We start from the raw sequence: 23,983 nt of genomic DNA on the forward strand, positions 1-23,983 counted from the left end.
AGATCTGATTTGCTAATAAACTGACCAAATTTATCCAGTCAAGATATAAGTTATTTTCTGTAATCAATTACTTAATTGGTCTAATTCTATAAGATGGTAAACATTTGTGTTCATCTTGGAGCAATCAGACTTTTTTCTTTTTACCTCCTATTCCATTACTTCTTTCATCTGAACAAATGCTTTAACCTCCAACTTTTTTGCAGCAGGCACAAGCAGAAGACAACTCTATCTGTGCAATAAGAGAAATGGAATACAGCTAAATCTAATTTATACTGTTCATCTTATCTTTTGCCCTGGCAAATGTAGCTTACTGCATTTATGTACAACCTTATATGTAGGTTCCATACATGGGCAGAAACACATTCTTATATGGAATCATTTTTGCCTTTTTCAGCAAAAAAACCCATATATCAATATTATCCATCACTTTTCTCCCAGCATTTGCATAGTTTAAAAGCACTCATTTTTCATTTTTTGGAAAACACATTCTACCAAGGCACACCAATCTATCAGCTTTAGTTTCATTATTATGTATAATTTGTAATCATTCACTATTTCTTTTATCAAACAAAACTAGCTTTTTTTTGGTACATTAATTTCCAGATTTTATTTATTTATTTATTAAATTTGTTTGCCGCGCATCTCACCATAGGGCAACATGTAAACACTGTATTCCTTGTTGCATTATACAATCTATAGGTAGTCCTCGACTTACAGCCATAGTTGAAATTAAAATTTCTATTGCTAAGTGATACAGTTGCCTCAGTTTACAACAGTTTCTTGCCACAGTTTTTAAGTGAATCACTGCAGTTGTTAAATTAGCAACATAGTTGTTAAGTAAATCTGGCTTGCCCAGTGACTTTGGTTGTCAGAAGGTTGCAAAAGTGAATCTCATGACCATCAGAAATATGAGCCAGATGTCAAGCATCTGAATTTTGATCGGATGAAGACCTTGGAAAAAATATTCAGATGCTGTGATGTATTTATGCCAATAAATATCAGAATTGTGCAGCAATGGTTTTCCCTTTAACATTCTATAGAAGCAGACATTGGATTTTGAGGATTTTAAGCTAGAACATTGACTCTTTTGAACTTTGGTTTTGGAGAAGACTCTTGAGAATATCAAGCCAAAATTATAGACAAATGGATCAAAGAATAAATCAATTCAGAGTTTTCAGTAATAGAGAAAATGACACATTCAAATTATCATTTTCCCCAACACGTATAAAGACGTAGCTATCTTAAGAAGTTTGTAATGCTAGAGAAAGAAAAAGAAGACAGCCAGTTGCATGGTAGATAGACTAAATTGCAGTAGGTAGATACAGCATTGAAAGATCAAGTTAGCAGATCCTCCTGGAGAAAATCTATATATGTGGGTGCTCATAGTTGATACCAACATAATGGCAATCATAATCATAGCTTCATTATTCAACATATGTTTTACTACTACTACTACTACTATTACTGCTATCACCACCACCTCTTTTTCTACCTTACTCTAGGTTGGTCAGGGAAATAGGTCCAATATTCTCCATTCCTCCTCCATTTTATCTTACAATAATGTTGTGTAAGATACTGAGGAGACAATAGAAAGCAGTATAAAAGAGAACAGTGATTAATCAGCTGACAGCTTATTTCAGAAACAGTAACTTGGGTGTGGAGGAAGAAATCTGGGACAAAGTATCTCAAAGTACCTGATTAAACTCTAGCCCTTAATTTATCACCAAATTGCCTCTTTTTATTGACATCCACAACAAACTGAAATGATGCCAAAGCTACAGCTCATGCACAGTGATGTTCATCATGCCAATGCTATTATATATTTGCATCTTGATACCAGAGACAAGCGATTCATGATATTTGTATGATGGCATTGTCAAACATGTGTCACTGTTTGCTCGCCTGTTACCCCATCTTGTGGACACCAATGGCCTTTTACTTTAATAGAATAACGGAGTTGGAACGCACCTTGGAGGTCTTATAGTCCAAACTCCTGCACAAGCAGGAGACGTTATACCATTCTAGAGAAACGGCTGTTCAATCGCTTCTTAAAAACCTCCAGTGATGGAGCAACACACAGCTTCTAAAGACAACTCCTTCCACTGGTTAATTGTTCTAACTGTCAAGAAATTTATCCTTAGTTCTAAGTTGTTTCTTTCCTTGATTAGTTTCCATCCATTGCGTCTTGTCTTTCCTTCAGGTGCTTTGGAGAATAGGTTGACACCCACTTCTTTGTGACAGCCCCTTAGATATTGGAACATTGCTATCATGTCCTTCTTTTCATTAAACTAGACATCCCCAATTACTGCAACTGTTCTTCATATGTTTTAGTTTTTAGTCTCCTAATTGTCTTTGTTGCTCTTTTCTGCTTTCTGCAGAAAATGATGCAATATTCCAAGTATGGTCTTACCAACTATGGTCTTACCACAGCATTATAAAATGCTATTAAACTTCATGTGACCTTGATTCTGTCCCTCTATTAATGCAGCATAGGATTGCATTGGCTTTTTTAGCAGCTGCATCACACTGCTGGTTCATATTTAAGTGATTTTCTACTAGGACTCCAAGATTCTTCTCGCAGTTACTACTATTGATCCAGGTACTATGCTATACCTGTGCATTTGGTTTTTCTTGCCTAAATGTAGAACCTTACTTTTCTCACCATTGAATTTCATTTTAGATAGGGCACAGAATCAAGTCTGTCAAGATTCTTCTGTGTCTTTAATTATAATTATACATTTTATAACTTTTAATTATAAATATTATTTTATCTATTATATTGCACAATATTTTTTATCATTGAACAACTAGCAGAGAGTCATGTCAGTACAACTTTCCTGACCAGTATATTAATCTGATACAGTTGTTTCAAAATTTCAGGCAGTCAGGAATTATGTTTTCAGATAAGTTTTTAAATAACTTTATTTATTTATTTATTTATTATTTATTTATTATTCGAATTTCTATACCGCCCTTCTCCTTTCGGACTCAGGGCGGTGAACAGCCAAAATAAAAAACATTTATACATAAGTGCGATTAAAAAATAGATTTAAAATAATTAAATTTGGCCCATAGTTTAAAATTTATCAATTTAAAATCCATATCACTTTAAACATATATGTAACAACTTGGATGCAACTATGGATTGGTGGAGCATTAGGAACAGTGTTATATTAGTGTTACTGTACAGGCTAGAAATGAAAGGAAGAATTGACAGGAATCGCCTACCTAATTTTATTTGAATGGAATGGGATTTGGGATTCAGTCCAACATGTAAATGTTATGTGAAAGTTATGTTGATTTATCAACCTGGGTTGGTGGAGAGCTGATTTATGCCTCACTATTGGGAGTTTTGAGAGGGTTTTCCCCCTTTATTTTCTTGTTCTCAGTCAGTTATTCCTAGAAGATCATTGTCAGGATGGGAATACATGTTTGGAACAGTATTTCTCTTACTTGATTTACATAAAGGCCCAAAGAGCTTTATGATAGCAGCTTTAGATTATTCATAAACAATTACCAAGTAGTCTATGCACATAGACATTTTGATTTAAAGTACTGCATTAAAGAAATTAAACATTATCTTAGAAGTTTTTATGTGACCACTTTTCATTGTCAGTATTCATCTTTTTTAAAAAAAACCAAAACTGTTAATGCTAAACATAGCCACTTGGATGCAGCAGAGGATCTACTCAAAAAAATATTAAAAGTAGCTCTTACCTTGATTTTAATGTATATGAAAATTAAAAAGTATATCCATGAAAGTCTTATACATAAATAACAGTTTCTTAATTCTATAATTGGTAATTATACATATAGATAATTTTAGCCTTTGTCACTTTGTACTATTGCTATACCAGAGTTCGATGAGATATGCAACATATTGAGAAGATAATGCAAGTGTAGAGATGAGTTGTTAGTATCTGAAGATAATTTCACCTTTAAGGAAATGGCAAGATGTCATAGATTATGACGAGTTGGTGCATCCCTTACTTTTGAAAAGCAAAATGTATGCGATAGTGTGGATAGGGAAGACACTTAATAAGGTTGCCAGCTTGTCAACCCAGACGGTTTAATGTCCTAGTGAGATAAATGGTAAAAAGTAACAAACCACTGTTTCCTGAGTAATATGTGAGAAGATATGAGATGAATTCCTACCAAAGCAATAAGAATTGCATTACTATCCACGTGTTTTCTGAAAACTGCCTTTCATAAAGCAGAAACAACTTTGTCAGTGCATATCCAATGATTACAATTGTTACATTACAAAGTTACTGTTAAGTAACTTTAAAAGGCATAGTTTCCTATAAAAATAAAAAGAATGGCTGTTCTCAATGAACTCATAAAAGGAATTGATAACTGTTTCTTTGGGTGTCTTGCTGTAATTCATAGGACGCCTGATGATGGTTATGATTAGAAACACCTGCCTTGCTGTATGTATTGACTAGTTGCCATAACAAGACATCTATAATGACAGTAAGAGTAGTGCTTGGTAGTGGCAGATTAATTCATACAAATAGCTGCTTGGTAATCAGCTATTGAGTAACTAGTTGAAATACAATAATATTTTATTGGCTTTTTTCTATTTTACATGGTCCAATTAAATTAAATATTAGAATAAAAAGATATGACATTTTTGGTTTCTTTGGATTGCTGAATTATCCTTGAAATAATTTTCATTCAAGGCAGGGAGTTTATGGTTTGGCTGTCACTTAGTAAGGACTAGAAACAGGGCAAAAAGTTTTTAGTACCACATTGGACCCAAATTTGCAGAAGGTACAGGGAGAGTACATAATTATTGGAATAAACTCATCTTGAGTATTTTAATAATATTAGCTTCTGGTATTTTGAATTGACCTCACAGGCAAGTACTACAATGCAATTAAAGGTAGTTTTACTTAGCAAACGGAATTGGTTCTGGTGAAATGGTGGCTGAATGTTACCATGTGACAAAAAAAGAAAGACACTATAATGATTTGTAGTTATTCCCATGTCATTTAGATAAAATTATCTTATCATCACCAACATTACTCTCACTTTGGAGTGCATTGTTATCAAGTTCCTAAATTTGTGCATAAGAATGCACATTGGTTGGAAAATGTTTTGTTTACTAACGTTTATTGCTGTCGTATTTGCAAATGGTTGCTTAGCAAGACAATTACTAAAGGGGGATTGAAGACTACCTGTAGTTCAGTTTGGGTTTCAAAAATTTTGTTTCATTGGAATCAGACATTTTTCTGATTTTTTAAAAAAATTAATATAGGTGAAGAGCCTGTGGTACAGTGGACTAAAGCACTGTTATTAACAACTAATGCTTGCAATTACTGCAAGTTCAAATCTCACCAGGCTCAAGGTTGACTCAGCCTTCCATCCTTTCAAAGGTAGGTGAAATGAGGACCCAGATTGTGGGGGCAAAAGCTGACTTTGTATAAATATACAAAAGTATGAAGGCTATTGCATAACGCATTGTAAGCCGCCCTGAGTCTCCGGAGAAGAGCGGCATATAAATTAAAGCCTATATATATATATATATGCTGAACTTTACTTTCAAAATGACAATGTGAAATATACACAAATAGCTAGTATGTCAAGTTCAAAAGTTAAATATTACAAAATATGTATTATGGAATGTTTTCATATTGTATATTAGTTTGATCTATTCAGATGCTATATAACTGCAATTAGTAGTAGGAATCATATTAAAACTATAGAAAAAAAACATACTACTAAACTAAGCAGGATCAAATGTATAGTATACGTATAGAATAATTTTGTATATTCTATAATATTCATTCCTTGCTTGTCACTTCCATCTGACATTTGGAGGAGGAACTAAACAAAATTAGTCTTTCATTTTCTTATTCAGAAAATTGCCTAGTTATGAATAAATAATAGGTTCCCAATCTTTTTGGATCTCTGGACATATTTGTAACATGATTTGCTTTAGGGGTATACAGCTGCAAGTTTGCTTATGTAGCAAAAGATATTTCATAGAAGGCAAACAAAAAAAATCCTCAAATCAGATGTGAATCTATAATATTCTGCCAGATGCTTCCCATGTTTATTTTTGTGACCTTTTTAAACTCTGTATTTAAAAAAAGTCTGATTTTTCAACACTGACTTTCATTTTTAGAACGTTGCATTTTCATTGTCATTTTTATTAGAAAGTTGATTATAATGACAGTCCATGTCCAAACATGTCCTCAGGTGGCAGACGCTCTTGCAATTGGCGCAGCCATATCAGCGATGCCCTATTAAAGAAGGATACTGATGTTGCGGCCCTAATGGCCCAAGCAGCCGCTTGATGGGTTTTGCAGAATGATAGTTCAGCTTTCCTATCATCCATTCTCAATCCATCTATTATGTCATTGGAAATGACAGAGGAGGAAGTCAAGCTGGCCACAGGTGTATCAACAGTAGGTAATTGGATCAAGTCCTGAAGACTTGGATCAGAACAATAAAGTTTTTTGTTGTGTCCATTTGGTGCCGCTATAGAGGCAGGTTGGCACCACTGTCTTTGTATTACTTCCGTGAAAAGTTCAGGGCACGGAATAAACTCCTGCTCCGTTTTAGGCAGTTTAAATAGATCACCATGAGGATGAGAGTCCCCTTGTTTAGTAGACTGTGTCTCCGAGACCCCCATGTTAGTCATTACTTTGGCTTTGTGGAGTAAGGACTTGAAGAGGGAGGGACGGAAGAGATCCATGAATGAAGGTCTATCCAGCAATAATCCCTCATCGTCAGAAACTCCATGTCTCTATGGTCATCGTCATCCCACAAGGAATCCTCACTGTGGATGGAATCCGGGCGATAAGAAAGTTCACAATGTGGATCCAGATATGTCTGGGTCTGAGATTGCGAAGTAGCCTCAACGAAGGACACTGGACCCCTTGGTGATCTCCAGATGTCAAAATCCTCGAAATAGTTTGAGAGACCAGGGCCTGAATGTTGCGGGACAAAGCTGGTTGTAGCCCCTCCCCAGGACGGAGCCCCACTGCGGTCGGGGTAAATGTCGCTTCAGTTGGGGGATGACACGGAGAAGGTGAAACCTGAATGCCAACCCCTGAACTCAAAGGCACAACTGCAGGATCTCTGTGAGAACCTCCAACCGCTGGCTCTTGGGCGTTATCAGCTCCTGAGTCAGTAGTCTGGAACACCTCCATAAAAACCACTGGATACTGGGCAGAATAATGTGTGGGTGGTTGAGAAGCAGCCATTTGTAGTCCGTGGCCTGAGCCTTCTGCTGAGCCATGGCAAAGTGTCTCTCTAAGGTCTTGTGCCGTTTCTCTGCGACCTTGTCATCTGCAGAAGCCCATTTCGAAGGATGAGGAACAGAAGATCGTGTCCTGCCTGCAGGTTGTCTGGTGCGTTTTGAAGCACCTTTGGAAACATGCTTTGGCTGTTTCTGGGCCTTGGAAGGACTGTAGGTATGCTCCAGATCCGAGGACAGTTCTGAATCGGCCATAGTCAGGGTCGTTGGTCTCCGGAGGATTTAAAAAATGCTAACAACTGGTTGGAGCTGCGGGCAGTTCACCTTGCCCTGTGCCATTTTCACTCAGCTGTGGCAGGCCAGTATGTGCTAGTTCTGACAGACAATGTAACCATGAAATTGCATGTGAAGCAAGAAGGGGGAACACGCTCCAAGCTCCTCATGGACGAGACGACAAGGATGCTAACTTGGGTGGAGAAACACACACTTTCCCTGAAAGCGGAGCATATCTCCGGCTCAACCAATATCCGGGCGGATTGGTTGAGCAGGACTCAAATAGATCAGTCGGAGTGGGGTCTCCACCCTTCCCTCTTCCAGGAGTTGTCGTGGAGATTTGGCCATCCAATTCTCAACCTCTTTGCACACCCACTGAATGCACAGCTGCCACGGTTTTTCACCCGGTTTCCGTGTCCAGGGGCCAAATGATGCGACGCTCTTCGCTGCACTTGGCCTCGGGGCTTACTCTATGCCTTCCCGCCCCTCCCACTCATCCTGAGAGTGATCCGCAAGATGTTGGTTGCCTCCCATTGGCTGTGGCGTCCCTGGTACATGGATCTGGTGAGCCTGTCTGTGGCCGCCCTTGGCAGATTTCCCAGGACAGGATCTCTCTCAGCCAAGGGTCATTCTGCATCCAGAGCCTCATTGGCTCCAGTTGACCGTCTGGTACTTGAGAGGAGCCTCCTGAGGAAGGACAATCTCTCAGGGTGGGTAATACACACCATTCAGACTTCCAGACGCGCATCTACAAACCGTATTTACAACGCAACCTGGAGATCATTCTGTTCTTGGTGTTTGAGAGTGCATCTCGACCCAATTTGAGCGTCCGTCTCGGAGGTTCTGGAATATTTACAGGACGGCTTGGACAAAGGACTTGCACCTAACACTCTTAAATGACAAGTTGCAGCCTTAGACGAAGAATAACCCACGCTTTGGATTGTCCAGCAACGCACATAGAAAGGACGTTCAGGTAAGTCAACATCTGCTTACATCAAATACTCTGGAAAATACAGAAAAAATTAGTGGCAAAATCTCTATAGAATAGCATGATTTAGATGATATTTCTCTGAGGAGAACCTTTTGTCGGATATTTCATATTCTTAGCAGAAAAATCTTGAGGGACTGCATGAAAGCCTATACAGTGTGTGCCACTTGTTCAGCAACTGGGAAACCTTGTTTAATTATGTGTTGGATTCCAGAGTGACACAACTTGAAAAGCTGAAAAGCTCTCGCTGTAGACATCTCTTTGTGGCAATTGTTAATGGAGAGACTTTTATAAAATGCTTCCAGGAGAGATTTTTACTGTGCAGTCACTCTGCCTTTTTTCCACAGAATGTTATGAAGAGGTTAGATGACATTTTCCTCCAGTTGTAACCTATGCACCTTTTCTCACCACTTCTGTCACTTTTTTTTTGCAAAGAAAATCTTTTTAAGGATGGGGGAATAAAAATCAAGTGTAGCTGCACAATGCCTTTTGATGATAGAACTATGAGCCTTCCATCTGAGAACATCTATACTCTTCTAGCATATACAGTGTTTTTCTGTGATCTCAACTTTTGATAGTGTTTGACTTTAGTTGAAATATCTCCACTATTTTGAACAGATGTCAAGTTGGATGTAGAGTTGAAATTGAAGCTCTTTTACTTGTTCTTTTTGTTATCCCTGTAATACATTTTTGTAATTTTAGCATAAATTTTAAGGATCGTGGCTGATGTAATCTCACTCTTTAAAAAGGCATTTGTGGTCCTATAGCAAAATATAAACTGAATATATTAAAATTATCAGTGATTTATCACATGTTCCAATCAATAGCATTTTATGGTAAGTTAATAATTGCATCAACGGTATATATATATTTTCAAACTACCATTGCATTTAATGAAGTGTGTTCCATTTAATCTTTTAAATTTTAACTTTAAGTAGTTATATTTTATGGTTTGAGAATAAAGTAACTGCTCCATATACGTTAAAATTGCTTTTGTTTGAAGGGAACTAATGGATTTTTCACATTATATCCTCAAAGGAGGACCTTTGGATGGAAATAGATAATTGCTGAAGATTATCTTTGTGCAGCTTTTGGTTGCATAGAAATAGACATTTATCTTTGTTCCAACATACCAGTATAGTATTAATAGAAAGTAAGAGTTGTAAGAGATCTTGAAGATCATCTATCACCTCCAGTCATATTCCGTTCTGTCTCTTACCACTAGCAAATTTCCCTTTATGTCCAACCACAATCTATTTCCTTGAAATTTAAGTGATTGTGTCTTCTTTTTGACAGTGGTCAAAGATACATTTATATTTTATTCTGTTACATCCTCATTTCCATCCTTCCATAAACTATTGAATTAATGTGAGCTTTAGATATAATCTGAGAATTTTGAACGATACTAGTTATGCCATCCAGAAAACTGCTGTTCAGATATTTTTATAGCAATCCTATTTAATACTGGACCTTATACCTGTGGAAAATATTTTTTCATTGCATTTTTATATTGCCTGCATTTGAAAGGAGTTCCTATTTTCCTATCATATCCTCATTTTAAGACATGCAAATGCAGTATATTAATGAGCAAATGCAGATACACTTAATTGATGTATTTGTGCTTTGGAAGGTAGAACAAGTGTTTTCATTATACAAGGTATTATTACTGGTAAAATCGGTGTTATAGGACCTATTTATATATGTTAATGAACTTATTTTTCCAAATGAAAGCTTCTGCAAAGTGGCTTAGAACCTAATGAGCTGTTTATAAAATAGATACAGTAATAATAAATACAATTTAAAATGTAAGGCACATGTAAAATAACTGAAATAAGATAACTTTTGGAAGATAACTTAAAGACTGATTGGGCCCCTGTTCTTTAGAATGCTTGCTAAAAAAGCGTGTTTTGTATGCTGACAGAATCTTGTACTGTTACCTTATCATTTTATCATCTCTTCTGCTCAGAATGCTAGTGCAATTTTGGGTTATTATTTCCTAATACCAATCACTGACTAGGACTTTGGTAAAAAACACTGCTTTTAGTGGCTTGGTGATACAGTATGTATGAATGAAATTATTATGGCTTGTTCAGCAAATCATGGTTAAAAATATCTTACTTCATGAAATAAGCTGGATATAATTTATTTAATTTTATGTTGTCCAACTCCAGTTGATACATCATTATGCCATATGCTCTATTCCTTTTGTGTATTTGGTGGCCTTAATGTTAATATCCAAATAAATGGAGAGAAAAAAAATACTTGTTTTTCTCAGGAGAAGAAAATTAAGGATGAATAAAAATATGGTAGACCTTCCCTTTTACAACAATGCTATTTAATTAGCTTCCAGTTTTGATCTGAAGAGACTAAAGCTAATCTTTTTGTCCTAGACCTTGCAATCTTTCAAAACCTTATCAGCCAATTATACTCCAAAGGGGTTAAAATAATAGTAGCTGCCTCATTATTTCTAAACTAGAAAATATTTGGCTTGCTGTGCAAATCTATATTAAAGCTTTTGTTAATGGGCACAATTGAAAGCATTGTTAATTCAAGCTTTCAGCTTTACTTAAGATTAATACTTCTGTTTTTAATTTTTTTCTAATTCATTTATACAGTTTTCATATCTTGAGAATAAAGTTTAGTAATTTTATTATTTTCTGAAACATGGAGTCTCAATAAAATGCTACAGTAACTTGGGACTATTTCCTGAAATGAAAGTATCTGGTTATTAGATATTATTAATAATATGTACAGTTGTAAGAAATGCAGCATTTAAAAAGATTTAAGACTCATGGGCTGGCTGCAGTGTCTTTTCAGTGATATTGTTATTGTTTAACAATGCATCTTTACTGTCTCTAGTTTTTATTTTTTACTCTGTTTTTTTCTTTTTATGTTTACTGTATATGTTTTAATGTTGATTGCCACCTTTGTGTTTTTTGCTCTTAGGTACTATAAACTGCCTAAAATCTGTATGATTATAGGAGCTTATAAAACATTAAAAATATTAAAGCTATTGATACAAGTTTATACAAATTCCAATTCAGTTTATCTAGTTTCCTTCTTAGATTACTACTGCCTCTATGTGTTTCCTCCAATAAAAGTAGAATATTATTATTACAAACCAGTAAATTTAAACATGTTATCTGTTAAGCCATCCAATTAACCCCAATTCCATTAAATTATTTTAATTTAGTGGAATTAAATTATCCATAATACAAATTATGGAAATGATCTGTATAACTTAATATTCATATTTAGAGCCAAATGAGATCCTATGTTATGATTATTGTTGTATGGCCTAGAAAAGAGTTTACCTAAATGGTTACCTTTTTAACAGGAATGTGCAGAAGAATAGTCCAAAATCAGTTCAGGGTTCCATGAACCAAATCATTTCAGTGGTGGAATCCACACAAATGTCATGAGAGAACCAAAGTTTTTGTGGTTGGTTTTGAGGGTGGAAGTTTGTTCTCTGACCTTGTGGGTTGGTTTCCAAACAGTTCATTACCAGGCTAGGTAACATCTTTAGGGGAATTTAGAGGATGTCAGTGTTCTTCTGTTTACAAGGGCTTTGTGTGGTCAGTAGGTCTTGTGATGGTGAAGTTACATCAGGTGAGGGTCACATCAAGTCAGGTTCTTGTGGTGGATCTTGTGATGGGTCAGGATGGGTCACTAGTGAGAGTTTTGTAATGGGGAGGTTACATCAGGTGAGGGTAATTGGGAGGTAAAGTGCTAGTTGGGGAGGGCGTGCGTGGGTTGTCTGTGCAGTTGATTTGAATTCTGAGGGGTTCATAGGCTGATTGTAAGTCAATGTGTCTGTTAATGAAATTGCTTGTGGAGTGCTAGGCATATATGAACTCACGAGTGTGGTGGGTGGTAACATGGGCGATGATTCTGGTACTGCTCCTATCGAATTGATGCTATTTTGTGTCAGTGGGTAGAGATTAGGGATTTGGAATTGTGGCGTTTGCCTGTCAGCCAGTGTTCATGGATCCTGGTTTTTAACTGATGTGATGTGCAATTGTTAGTTGATTTTGTAAGTTACATTGTTTCTTTCCTCCTTCTATATCTTGTCTTTGGTTCTGGATAATTCCTGGTGGAATGTGGCTTTGGGTTTGTGAGCTATTGCTATTCGTAGACTTCTAGGAACCAGCACTTTACCTCCCAATCTCCCTCACCTGACATAACCTCCTCATCACAAGACTCTCACTTGTAATCCACACTTGACCCATCACAAGACCCACCACAAGACCCTGACCTGATGTGAACCTCATCTGACTTTCACCATCACAAGACCTACTGACCACATGAAAACCTTATAAAAGAAGAACACTGACACCTCCTAAATTCCGCAGAAGATGTTTCCCAGCTTCATAATGAAATATTTGGAAACCAACTCACAAGCTTGTAGAATGAACCTCCACCTTCATCCTACACTCAAGTTACAGATATTTGTCATTATTGTTGGTTTTTTCCCCAGCAAAGGAACGTGTAGGGCTGCCTCTTAAGTTAGACTGTAGTCAACTGTGACTAATCAAGAGATATGCTCCCTTGTTTGGCAAGAACCTCAAAGAACAGCTCTGTTCTTCTCTCTCGCCAGGTGTAGGGGCTGGAAAGCTTTATGTCATCCTCATTTGACTGCTACAGCTATTTAGGCAGTGCTTGTTTTTCTATCAACCTGAAGTGATTCTTGGCTTTATGTCTCCTGAGGTTGACATTCTATGGATTCTGCTGAAGCCTCTTTTTAGTCTCTGTCTAAGTCCCGACCCATGACAAAGTAATGCTAATGGACAAATGTACTGAATTATAATATTATCAATTGTCTTGATAAGAGATATAGCACCTTAAATTTACTTTCTTCCTAGCATTTTCCTGCAAAAAAAGGGTCTGCTTTTTGAGAGAGGGAGGGGAAATCAACCAAGTATTGATCCATTAGTTGCAATAGGAATTGACTAATAAACTTGTCACCCAAACCAAGTACCAGACTCAGAGTGACTGGCCCAGAGTCGCCCAGATGGCTTTCATGTCTAAGACAGAACTAAAATTTAGTTTCCTGATTTCTAGCCAGTTGTTTGTTTGTTTGTTTGTTTGTTTGTTTGTCATATTTCTATGCCGTCCACTCTCCGAGGACTCTGGGCGGCTTACACCAAAGACAGTGTATAAATAGCATATTGCCCCCAACAATCTGGGTCCTCATTTTACCCACCTCGGAAGGATGGAAGGCTGAGTCAACCTTGAGCCGGTGAGATTTGATCCGCTGATCTGCTGAACTAGCAGTCAGCTGAAGTAGCTCAGTACTGCAGTACTGCACTCTAACCACTGTGCCACCTCGGGTCTTTAAGTTGCCTGCACTCTTTAAGTGATTAAGTTACCTTAATCACTAGTTGAAACTGAAAGGATATAGCATTTTAAATATTTCTGTAGTATTTAGTTCAGTGGTGAAATCTAAAAATTTTCCCTACCGGTTCTTTGGACGTGGCTTTGTGGGGGGTTCCTGTGACTGAGTGGGCATGACCAACTTGACATCACTCACAGCCACGCCCACTCAGTCACATGACCACCACCACCACCACCAAGCCACCTCCACAGAACCTGGTAGGGGAAAAAAATAATTTCTATTTTCTATTCTAAAACCCTATTTTCCCCTGTTGTGAGATGCCTGCAGCCGCAGTCTCTTTTTTTCGGTATGCCTGGAGGTGCTTCTTGTGCTGAAAGATGCAGCAGCTGCAGGCTTTTTGTAGTGAAACTTACCGAAGCCACGCTCCTCTTCTTAAACGCATGGGGAGAGGGACACTGGCCGCGCCACCATGGAGCCTGCAGCGCTTTCCCTTCGGCCTGGGCGGCAGTGCTTACCCAGCCGGGCCAGTGCGGGTAGCCCTTCATCTTGCTGAAGACCAGGTCCCCACACTTATAGTTGTGCGGCCGGCCGGAGTGGGACATGGCATGGGCGGAGAGGCCAATGCAGCCCCCATTGAGGCCACCCTGACTGAGCGATCACAGTGCCTCCACAGCAACAGGCGCGCCACGGCTGCCTTACCCATCTTTGCCTCTGTGCGCTGCGCTTGGAAGGGGCTGCTGCCAGTCTCCCTCCCCACCTGGCTGCACAGTGAGCACACGTCTGCCTGCCCTTCCAAAGCAACCCCGCCGCTGTTCACTTTCATTTTGCGGCGGGAGAAGGAAGAAAGCGAATGGTGTTGCCACAGCACATGCACGTGTGCATGTGCAGCAACCCCGGAACATCCACAGCCAGCCTGCCCTGCTGGAGCACTGCCGCGGCAGCACCATTCGCTTTCATCAGCCGCAGCAGGCAACGGTATGCATTTAAGAAGAGGAGCATCTTGCATGTGCCATGCCACCGCCGTTCGCTTTCTTCCTTCTCCCAAAATGAAATGAAAGCCTTCCACATGGCCTTCCGCTTGCCTGCCTTCGCATGCTGGCATGGGGACACCAGGAAGGCAGCGTGGAAAGCAGGGAAGCATGCATGGCAGGACTGCGGGCCGTGGACTGGTTCGGGGGTGTGGCCAGCCAGCAATTGCTACCGGTTTGGTGAACCAGCCTCAATCTCCACTACTGGTTCACCCGAACCGGTCCGAACCAGTAGCATTTCACCCCTGATTTAGTTCAACCTCTGAGATTCTCCATTTGTTAATGGCCATCATGTTTCATCCTTTTTTAAAATGAGATTTTGGATTCACAAATAGTTAGACTCATGCAAGCTGTCCATTGGCTTCCACTGATTTGGGCAGACTGCTAAAGGGTCTGAATATCACTTAGAAATATCACTTGAATATCACTTGGGTCTGGCTACTTACCTTATAATATGTGGCTCTGAAGCATCTCATAATAATAGTTAATTAATAGTAAAGTAAAACTATAGGGTTTCTTATTTGTGCAAACTTGACATGTCTAATATTGCCAGTACTTTCAGTTATCTTATACTTTTAATATGCCCAGTGAGAATAGAGTAATCAAATAATATTAAAATTGATATTTATTCAGCACCAGAACAGATTTACATGCTGAATCTAAAACTGCAAGCAGGTTCAGGTGTAAGATAAAACAACTGTTTTTCATGATTCAAGTTTATCTGAAGGACTGCCTGTCTTTTTGTATGTTCCAACATAGTTGGCATGCTCCGGGTCCCTTCTTTTGTTTTGTTTTGTTTTTTGAGTAATTTTTTTTATTTTTTAAAGCAAACAAACATTTAATACATCAATCCTCCTTTTCCTGTGACATCTCGGTGTTATCTTCTGGGCTTCTTCTCCATCTTCCATAAGTTACTTCTATCTTCATCTTCGTCCAAACCATTCTAACATTTCATTGCTAAAAGCAATGTTATAATCATCATTTATACATAAAGAGCCTGTAGTACAGTGAACTAAAGCACTGTTATTAACATCTGCTGCTTGCAATTACTGCAAGTTCAAATCTCACCAGGCTCAAGGTTGACTCAGCCTTCCATCCTTTCAAAGGTAGGTGAAATGAGGACCAGATTGTGGGAGCAATAAGCTGACTTTGTATAAATATACAAAAGAATGAAGGCTATTGCTTAACGCATTGTAAGCCACCCTGAGTCTCCGGAGAAGGGCGGCATATAAATTAAAGCAAATAAATAAATAAGAGCCTTGGTAGTACAGTGGTCTAAGGCACCCTGTTATTAAGCTGGTTATTAAGACCAGCTGCCTGCAATTACTGCAGGTTCAAATCTCGCCAAGGCTCAAGGTTGACTCAGCCTTCCATCCTTTCTAAGGTAGGTAAATTGAGAACCCAGTTGTGGGGGCAATAAGCTGACTTTGTATAAATATACAAAAGGATGAAGGCTATTGCTGAGCACATTGTAAGCCGCCCTGAGTCTCTGGAGAAGGGCGGCATATGAATCAAAATAATAAATAAATAAATAAATAAATAATATCGGTCATTTATATCTCTTTTCCAACCAACTATAAAAATAATTCCATGTCTGAAAATATTCTTGATTTTTCCTTATCCTTAATCATCAAGGTTAATCTATTCATTTCTGCACAATCTAAAAAAAAATTTATTACTTCTTCTTCCAAAGGTATTTTCTCTGATTTCCAATTTTGAGCATACACAATTCTTGCAGGTGTTATTACATGTATGATCAAATATACATTTTCCTTATTAATTTTTTCTGGAAAGATGCCCAATAGGAACAACTCTGGTTTAAATTCAATACATTGCTGTATCATTTCTTCCAATCAGATTTTAATTTTGAACCAGTAACATTTTGCTTCAGAACAGGTCCACCACATATGATAATAAGATCCTGGTGTTTGATGACATTTCCAACAGGGTGGATTTGATTTAAATCAAACTGATTTAAATCACGATTTAAATCACTAGTCAGTAAGGCGTGATTTAAATCATAGTTTTCTACATAAAGACTAATTCTTGCTGGTATAACTTTAATATGCAAGGAGATGAAGATTTTTAGAATAATAACTTTTCATATTAGTTTTTTTATCCCCAGTTTAATAGGTTAATCATTCATATTTGGACAACTTTTCTGTTGTACTTAGGAAGGAGAAAAATAATCATTACCTTAATAATAACAATTTAAATAGATTTATTCAACTGAAACAATAACATTACAGCTGTTATTGTTATTTGCTTAAAGAAACATCCATGTTTGTTAACTAATTTGGCTAAACAATATATATATATATATATTAAGAAACTTAGACTGTCAGCCCAGCCTACACATGAAAAACTTAAATACTGTCGTCTGTAGCTCACTCGTCATCTTCATCTTCTTTGTTCATAATCTGGAAAAGAAAAACAAGCTTTCCTGCTTTATCGGGTCCCAAACGATTTCTCAATTTAGAATGAATGAGTCCAAAGGAAGAGAATATTCTTTCAACGCCTGCAGAAGAAGCTACTGCTGTTAAAAGTGAAATCATTACTTGAACAGTCTCTAAATCCAAGTGCTTAAGTGACTTTCACCAGTTCACTGGTGTGACTTTCTTTAAAATATCTTCAGCAAACATATATTTCTTGAATGGTTCCCCCTTAGCTTTGAAGTTTATTATACTTGGCATTACAGATGGATGATTGCTGGATACCCATGTCATAGCTAACTCCTCTTCCTCAGCACTTAAGTTTTGACCCTGATACTGGATATTGACAATATTTGCCAAAAAATGAGTTGGAGACAGTACTTGTCCCATTTGTTTTTTTAATGCTTGTAATTTAATTCTGTCCATGTTCTGTTTTTAAGTGTTCACTCAGTTCCTTCCAAATTTCAACAGCATCAGCAATAAAACAGCTATTTTTCTGTATTTTGTTTAAAGCTTCAGAGATGGGTTTCAGGATGCTTAGCATATGTTCAACATTTCTCTTAAGCCCAATGTTAAGGATTTTGGCCGTGACAGTGCCATCTATTTTATCTCGATTTTCTTCACAAACTGTCATCAGAATAGACCAGTTCTTGATATACTGCTCAAAACAGTCCACCACAGAGTTCCACCTAACATCTTGTGGGAGCGTTAGCTTGGTTCCACCCATCCTTTTCAGAGCTGCTGCAGCAAAATGATTGTTACAGAAGTATTTAGCAATTTCAACAACATTAGTCTTTATTTCTGGAACACTTAAGTCTTTGGCTAAGAGGTGCAGCAAATGAGCACCGCAACCATATGTTATTAGCTTTGTATTCCCTTCCTGCTCTTCTAAATTTCTTCTCATCTTGGATACATTTGCAGCATTGTCTGTGACCAAACTGCGTACTAGACATTTGAATTTTTGTTCACATGTTATTATAGCTTTTACTGCCACTTCTTGTAAGTATTCTGCTGTGTGTGCATTTCCTGCATTTCCTGATTTTTATCCACCCTGATTTCCAGCAGGTAGCTGATTTATCTTTAAACATTTTTGCTAACTTCTCCGGTCGCATATGCCGTCTATAAAACATTTTATATTGATTTTCCTTATATGCAGTGGACATTGTTAATTTATAGTTCCTTTCCCAAAGTTGTTGCCATTTTTCAAACTCAATTGGATAACCAAAATTTCTACCCCAAGCTATCATTGTTTCTTTTATTTGCTCCTCCTCCAGTTCAATGTACAGCAAAAAGTTATAAATGGGTCCCTTCTTTTGATGGGAACCCCGGAAGCGAGCCTTCTCAGTCAATTAAATAATCTCTACCATGCTCTCCTTCAAATAACCTGGCTCTCCCTCCAGGCCTTGTGGTAGGGTGAGTGGAGTCTATTTGGGTTGGTGCATGAGCAGCCTGGTTGTAGGCTTTTCCCTCCAGGTGATCCATTGTTCTTTCTTTGGCTTGTTATTTTTCATATTTTTGTTATTGTTTGCTGCCCAGAGTTGTCTGTAGTTTGGTGATCTAACCAACGGGAATGATGGATTTATTAAATAAATAGCTTGAACTTTTATTTTGGAGCGTTACGTTCTTTACCTGTTTTATTTAAGTATTGTTAAATTGTCTTTCTTAGAGAACAAGTGGGCAACAAGAGGAGATAAACAACCTGGTGCAGAGGAAAATTGCTGTGGATGAAGAAAATGTTGCCTTAAAAAATGAGCTTTGCATCTTACAGAAATCTCAAGATGTAATGCAAGAAATTAAGGTATATTGACTTGCACATAGTAGGAAGATAGCCATAACTTTGAAGTTGCTGTTTAAGTTGCTGGACTGTCTCTGTGGCATGGAAAGTGACAAGCTCAGAGGAAATATAGCCTTAGGCCTTAGATTGTACCTTTCAGTTTCCTCACACATGCCAAACTAGAGAAAAGATCCCTTAAAGTGAAGAATCCACACTTTATAACTTTCCAATAAATAGTTAATGATGGAAATGGAGCAGAGAAAGGAGGAGTGTGAAGATGTGGCTTCGTGTAATTAGATTCTGATGGGACTGGCATTATTAATTGATAAAGCTGAGGTCTGGGAGGATATGTCTGTGTGGGTCTCAAAAATAGCTGGGGACAGCATCAAAGGCAGTTTGATCAATTAATGGGCTCTTTGCAAATGTGTACTCATCAAAGCTGTCATCCAGCTAAAAAATATGACCCTTCCACCTGCATGAAAGAGGCCAATAAAAGTACACAGGTGACCTTGGCCATCAAATATAGAAGAAGTTGCTGTGAGGGTAAAATCTGCACAGTTTATATTTGCTGATTAGTTCTCAGTTTTTTAAAAAAATATTTCTCTCTTTTTTGTTTATCGGCCCTTGTGGTACTGTTGTACAGGACACCAAGGAGTGTGCACAGAGAAAGGATGAGCAAAGCAGACTGGTTATAAAAAATCTGGAGAAGGAAAATGAGGGTTTAAGTACACGCTATGCTGACCTGCTAAATGACCTGGAGAAACTGAAGAAGCAGGACTCACAATGGAGAATAGAAAAGTCTGGCATTGATGCAAAAATAAAGGTATGAAAAAGAATAGGCTCTCGGATATGGTTTTAGAATCTGCTACTCACAGGCTTTATGCTACATGTTATTTTCTTTAAATAACGTTATATATTCATAACAACCAGTGGGGACCGACATTCATTTACATTCCTTCACTTAAAACCCCAAGCTTTTTAAAAATTGATGTTTCAAAGCAAGAAACTGACTTCAAATAGCCATCCTAAAATGTAATCATTAAATAATAAAGGATATTTCATTCAAATATAAGGATGCAATTTTTATTTTTTAATTTTTTAAAAAAGAAGGTTGGAAATCTTCCTGTCACTCCAGGATTTTCCCACTCAGTGTGATTGGCAGCACAATCTTCTGAATAAGAATATAGAAAGACTATTTCTCAAGCAGACCCAAAGGTCCATCTTGTCAAATGTTCTGTTTCTAGTAGTAGCCAGCATGTGTTGTGTATTTTGTACTTGGAAGGATTTCACTGAAGTTTTTTCTTAGGTGCACAGTGTTAATTTAATTGAATAATATTCTATTTATGACAAAGCATGCTATAATTACCCCTAAATTTTGTTATAGACTACATAGGTTCCAGGAGACTGACTAGGCTTGTAATTAATTGGTGTGTTATAATTTATGTTCCACATGCCGCCTCTTCCATTTCATTGGGAAGTAGAAAATATCTTGATGTATGGTGGTATGTATGTTTGTAACAGTCTGCAACCCCAGTGCTGCCTGAGGCCTCAGGCAATTTCTGTGGCAGCTGAGGCACCTTCAAACATTGCTGAAAACTGGCAGCAGGTTTTGCCACCATTTTGTGACATGAAATAGATTTCATGTGCAGGCAGTCCCCAGGTTAAGAACATCCAACTTAAAGATAACTCTTAGATACAAACTATCTGTCTATTAAATGGTAGGTGGTCTTGTCCTTTCTTGAGCTTGATGATGTGCTGAAACTGTGCAAAGCTTTGAGGAACCACTGAAGCTACAAGTTTTAACTATTTAGCCTGTTTTTAGCAGTTTTCAGCAGTTTCTGAAAGCACATTTTCAGTGCTTTGTGTGCTTGAGGAAGGACCGTGCTATCTGCCATTTTTAGTAATAGGCAGTCTTTTAGTATGAGTTCTAACTTAAATACAAATTGAGGTTAAAAACAGAGTTAGAGAATAGAAGTTTTGTACCCAGGTACTGCCTGTGGTTTTAAACAAATTCCAGACCAAAAAGTAAAGAAAAAGAATCAGATTCCATGTATATATTATTTTGTATCAATATACTGGTATCTACTCTGTAGTCTCTCCCCCCCACTCCCTTATATATATCTTGATTGCTAAGTTATTGTACAGTAATGACTAACAGAAGTTTTGTCTCAACTATTAACATGATTCTCAATAACATCATTATAAAGGTTCTACGTTTCTCTGTATATGAATAATGATATGGGATATCTCCCAAACATCATGGGGATTGACAATTGGTAACAATGCTATAATTTTGGATAAAAAGCTACAGTTCTTAGAGCTTTCATGAGTATTGTGTTCATTTCACATTTTTGTGTGTTACTGTAAGTTGGGGTAGCAAACTCAAAACCCGGGGGCCAGATCCAGCTCGTGGGGTGCTTAGATCTGGCCCATGGAGATGCCCTGGAAACAGCAAAGGACTGGCCCACGGTGCCTCTGCCAGCGAAAACAGAGCTCGGGATGGCTGCGTGCGGCCCTCCCAGGCTTCGTTTTCATATGTGATGGCCTCCTGCAGCCCTCTGCCAGTGGGAGCTCTGTTTTGGTGGCAGGGGGCTGCAGAAGGCTGTCGCGGACAAAAATGGAGCCTTGATGAGTGACGTTGAGATGGCTACGCCCATCCCAGCCATGTCCCCCCTGGCCAAGCACCCCCCCCAGGTCAAACACAACCCTGATGCGGCCCTCAATGAAATCGAGTTTGACACCCCTGGCATAAGTGATTATATACAAGTCATTTGGGTCATACTTCGCATATCTGTGAGAAAGGAGAAGGAAAGTTTGATCTGGAAAAAAGTGGACTCTGCACTTGTAGAAAAATGCTAGTAAGAAAAAAAGTTGTCTGTTTTTTTATCTAATTTCCTATCCCCCCTATGTGTTCTGTACATTTTCTTTCTTAGTCTCACCAAGTCTACTCTACTCTATCCTAGTTCCCCTTTCTTGCCACAAATATATTGCTATATTTTCCAAGAATGCAACACTAGATTCAAAGTTTCAGTGCGCTTAAAAGGGAAAAAGAGGTAAATTATTTTCTAGATTCTGAACTCTTCCCTTGAGTCAGTCTCTCACTAGGAGTGGGAAACTATAAAATTTCAACTTCATGTGGAATCCTTGAGCTAATTTCAGAACCCTTTTACAAATAAGCTGTTTGCTCTCTTTTATATTTGTGTTTTCTTTCTGATTCTTGTGAGGTGCCCAGAGTGACTTTTGATAAGATGGTGGACTGTATACGCATTTTAAATAAATAAAGCAGTTCAGATATTTGATAAGAAAAATCAGTCCCCTTCCTGGAGGTAATTCCTAGGTAATTAAAAGGTAAGAAAGAGTCACAGAGAAAGAAATGGCAAAAAGACAGCTATTGACTCCGTCTTATTTTCATTTTGTTTGAATACAGGTAGTCCATGACTTAGTACAGTTTGTTTAGTGACTGTTCAAAGTTACAACGGTACTGAAAATGTGACTTATGACTGTTTTTCACAGTTACGACCGTTGCAGCATTCCCATGATCATGTGATCGAAATTCAGATGCTTGGCAACTGGTTCATATTTATGAATGTTGCTGTGTCCCAAGGTCATGTGATCATCTTTTGTGATCTTCTCACAAGCAAAGTCAATGGGGAATTCGGATTCACTTAACAACCTGGTTACTAATTTACCAATTGCAGTGATCCAACAACTGTGGCAAGAAAGGTCGCAAAATGGGGCAAAACTCACTTAACGAGAAATTTGTGATTGTAAGTCGAGGACTACCTGTACTTGCTTGCTTTGCCAGCTCAATATTGACTTATGGTTCCTCAGTAGGTAAACTCTATGGGAAATGTAATCTTAGTTTTGAATAAAGGAATCAGCATAGGCATGCGAAAAACATTTCCTGTTTCTAAAAAGACCTGTTTTAATCAAAAATGGCCTAACATACTTGCAATGTTAGCCACACAATTGCATAAACAATTTTCTCGAAAGCATACATTTCTGAATAAATATTTTGTAGTGCAGTATGTATACATTGTTTCTGTTTCAAATGCTGATTGATTTGCTGTTTACTAAAAATTTGAATGGGCAAGTTTCTCTCATGAAAACCTGGGTACAAGTGTCTATTTAGGGTTTTGTGGGGTTTTTTTCTCACAGATCTGTGACAGTAATTTCGAAACTTTTTAATTTACGTAAAAAGGCAGTACAAGTTGAAAAGATTGTGTTTCTGTATTTTATTTCTATAAAATTAGCTTTTTCCAGAGTTTTGTTATCAATTATGTTCTTGTTTTGTAACTGTTAGATTATGTTAGCTTTTGTTTACTTTCAGTTTGACTTAATGTTCACATCTGTTTGCAGTTCATATGCTTGACAGACCAGGAATCTACGATTGCAAGTCTGGGAGCACTTTCCTTGGTCTATAGGACAATTTTGATTTTTCCCACTGGAAAATCCTAGTAAGCAAGAGGGGCAAATTACTCATTTTTCCCATTTCCATCTTATCCATCCCACTATTTACTCCTACAAAAGCTTTGTCATGCAAGAATGCAAATTTCAAGCTTAAAAATAAAGGTAGCAAGATTTTTCAACCAGTGATCATACTTACAAGAAAATGTTGACATCACCAAGGTTGGGACAGACTTTTATTTTATTCATTTTTCAGTTATGGATTTAATTATTTTTTTTACAAAATAAGTGGCACATGACTGAAGCCTATTGGTGTGGAAGTGAATTAGATATAACAGAAGTGGGCTTTTTTATCCATTAGAATTAACCCCCAATTTATCCAGTATTTTCAAGCCTCAAGACTTTCTGGCATATTTTTCTTTTGATTGCCTATACAGTACTTGTTGCATATTTATTTTCCTTTCTGATTCCTGATTCGCCTACTTCGGTACAAACGAAGCTCTCTAGATTAACAGACTTCCTAATTATGTATTTCATTT

General features: G+C 37.7%; 1 protein-coding gene across 4 annotated transcripts in view; it reads left to right on the forward strand.

Annotated features, from left to right (window-relative positions):
- The window catches only part of CNTLN (centlein), a 200,038-nt gene that overhangs the window by 37,713 nt on the left and 138,342 nt on the right, over positions 1–23,983 (forward strand). For all 4 annotated transcript variants that reach the window (XR_015732281.1, XM_087886302.1, XM_034410493.3 and 1 more), the window contains exons 4-5: positions 18,930–19,061; positions 19,681–19,860. Coding sequence is in view for 3 of the 4 variants with exons in the window: in XM_087886302.1 (XP_087742428.1) it covers positions 18,930–19,061; positions 19,681–19,860 (312 nt within the window). In the remaining variant the exon portion in view is untranslated. The remainder of the gene's footprint in view (positions 1–18,929; positions 19,062–19,680; positions 19,861–23,983) is intronic.

Source organism: Pantherophis guttatus, chromosome 2 (genome assembly GCF_059756535.1).
Source record: "Pantherophis guttatus breed Tessera chromosome 2, ASM5975653v1, whole genome shotgun sequence".
Taxonomy (NCBI): domain Eukaryota; kingdom Metazoa; phylum Chordata; class Lepidosauria; order Squamata; family Colubridae; genus Pantherophis; species Pantherophis guttatus.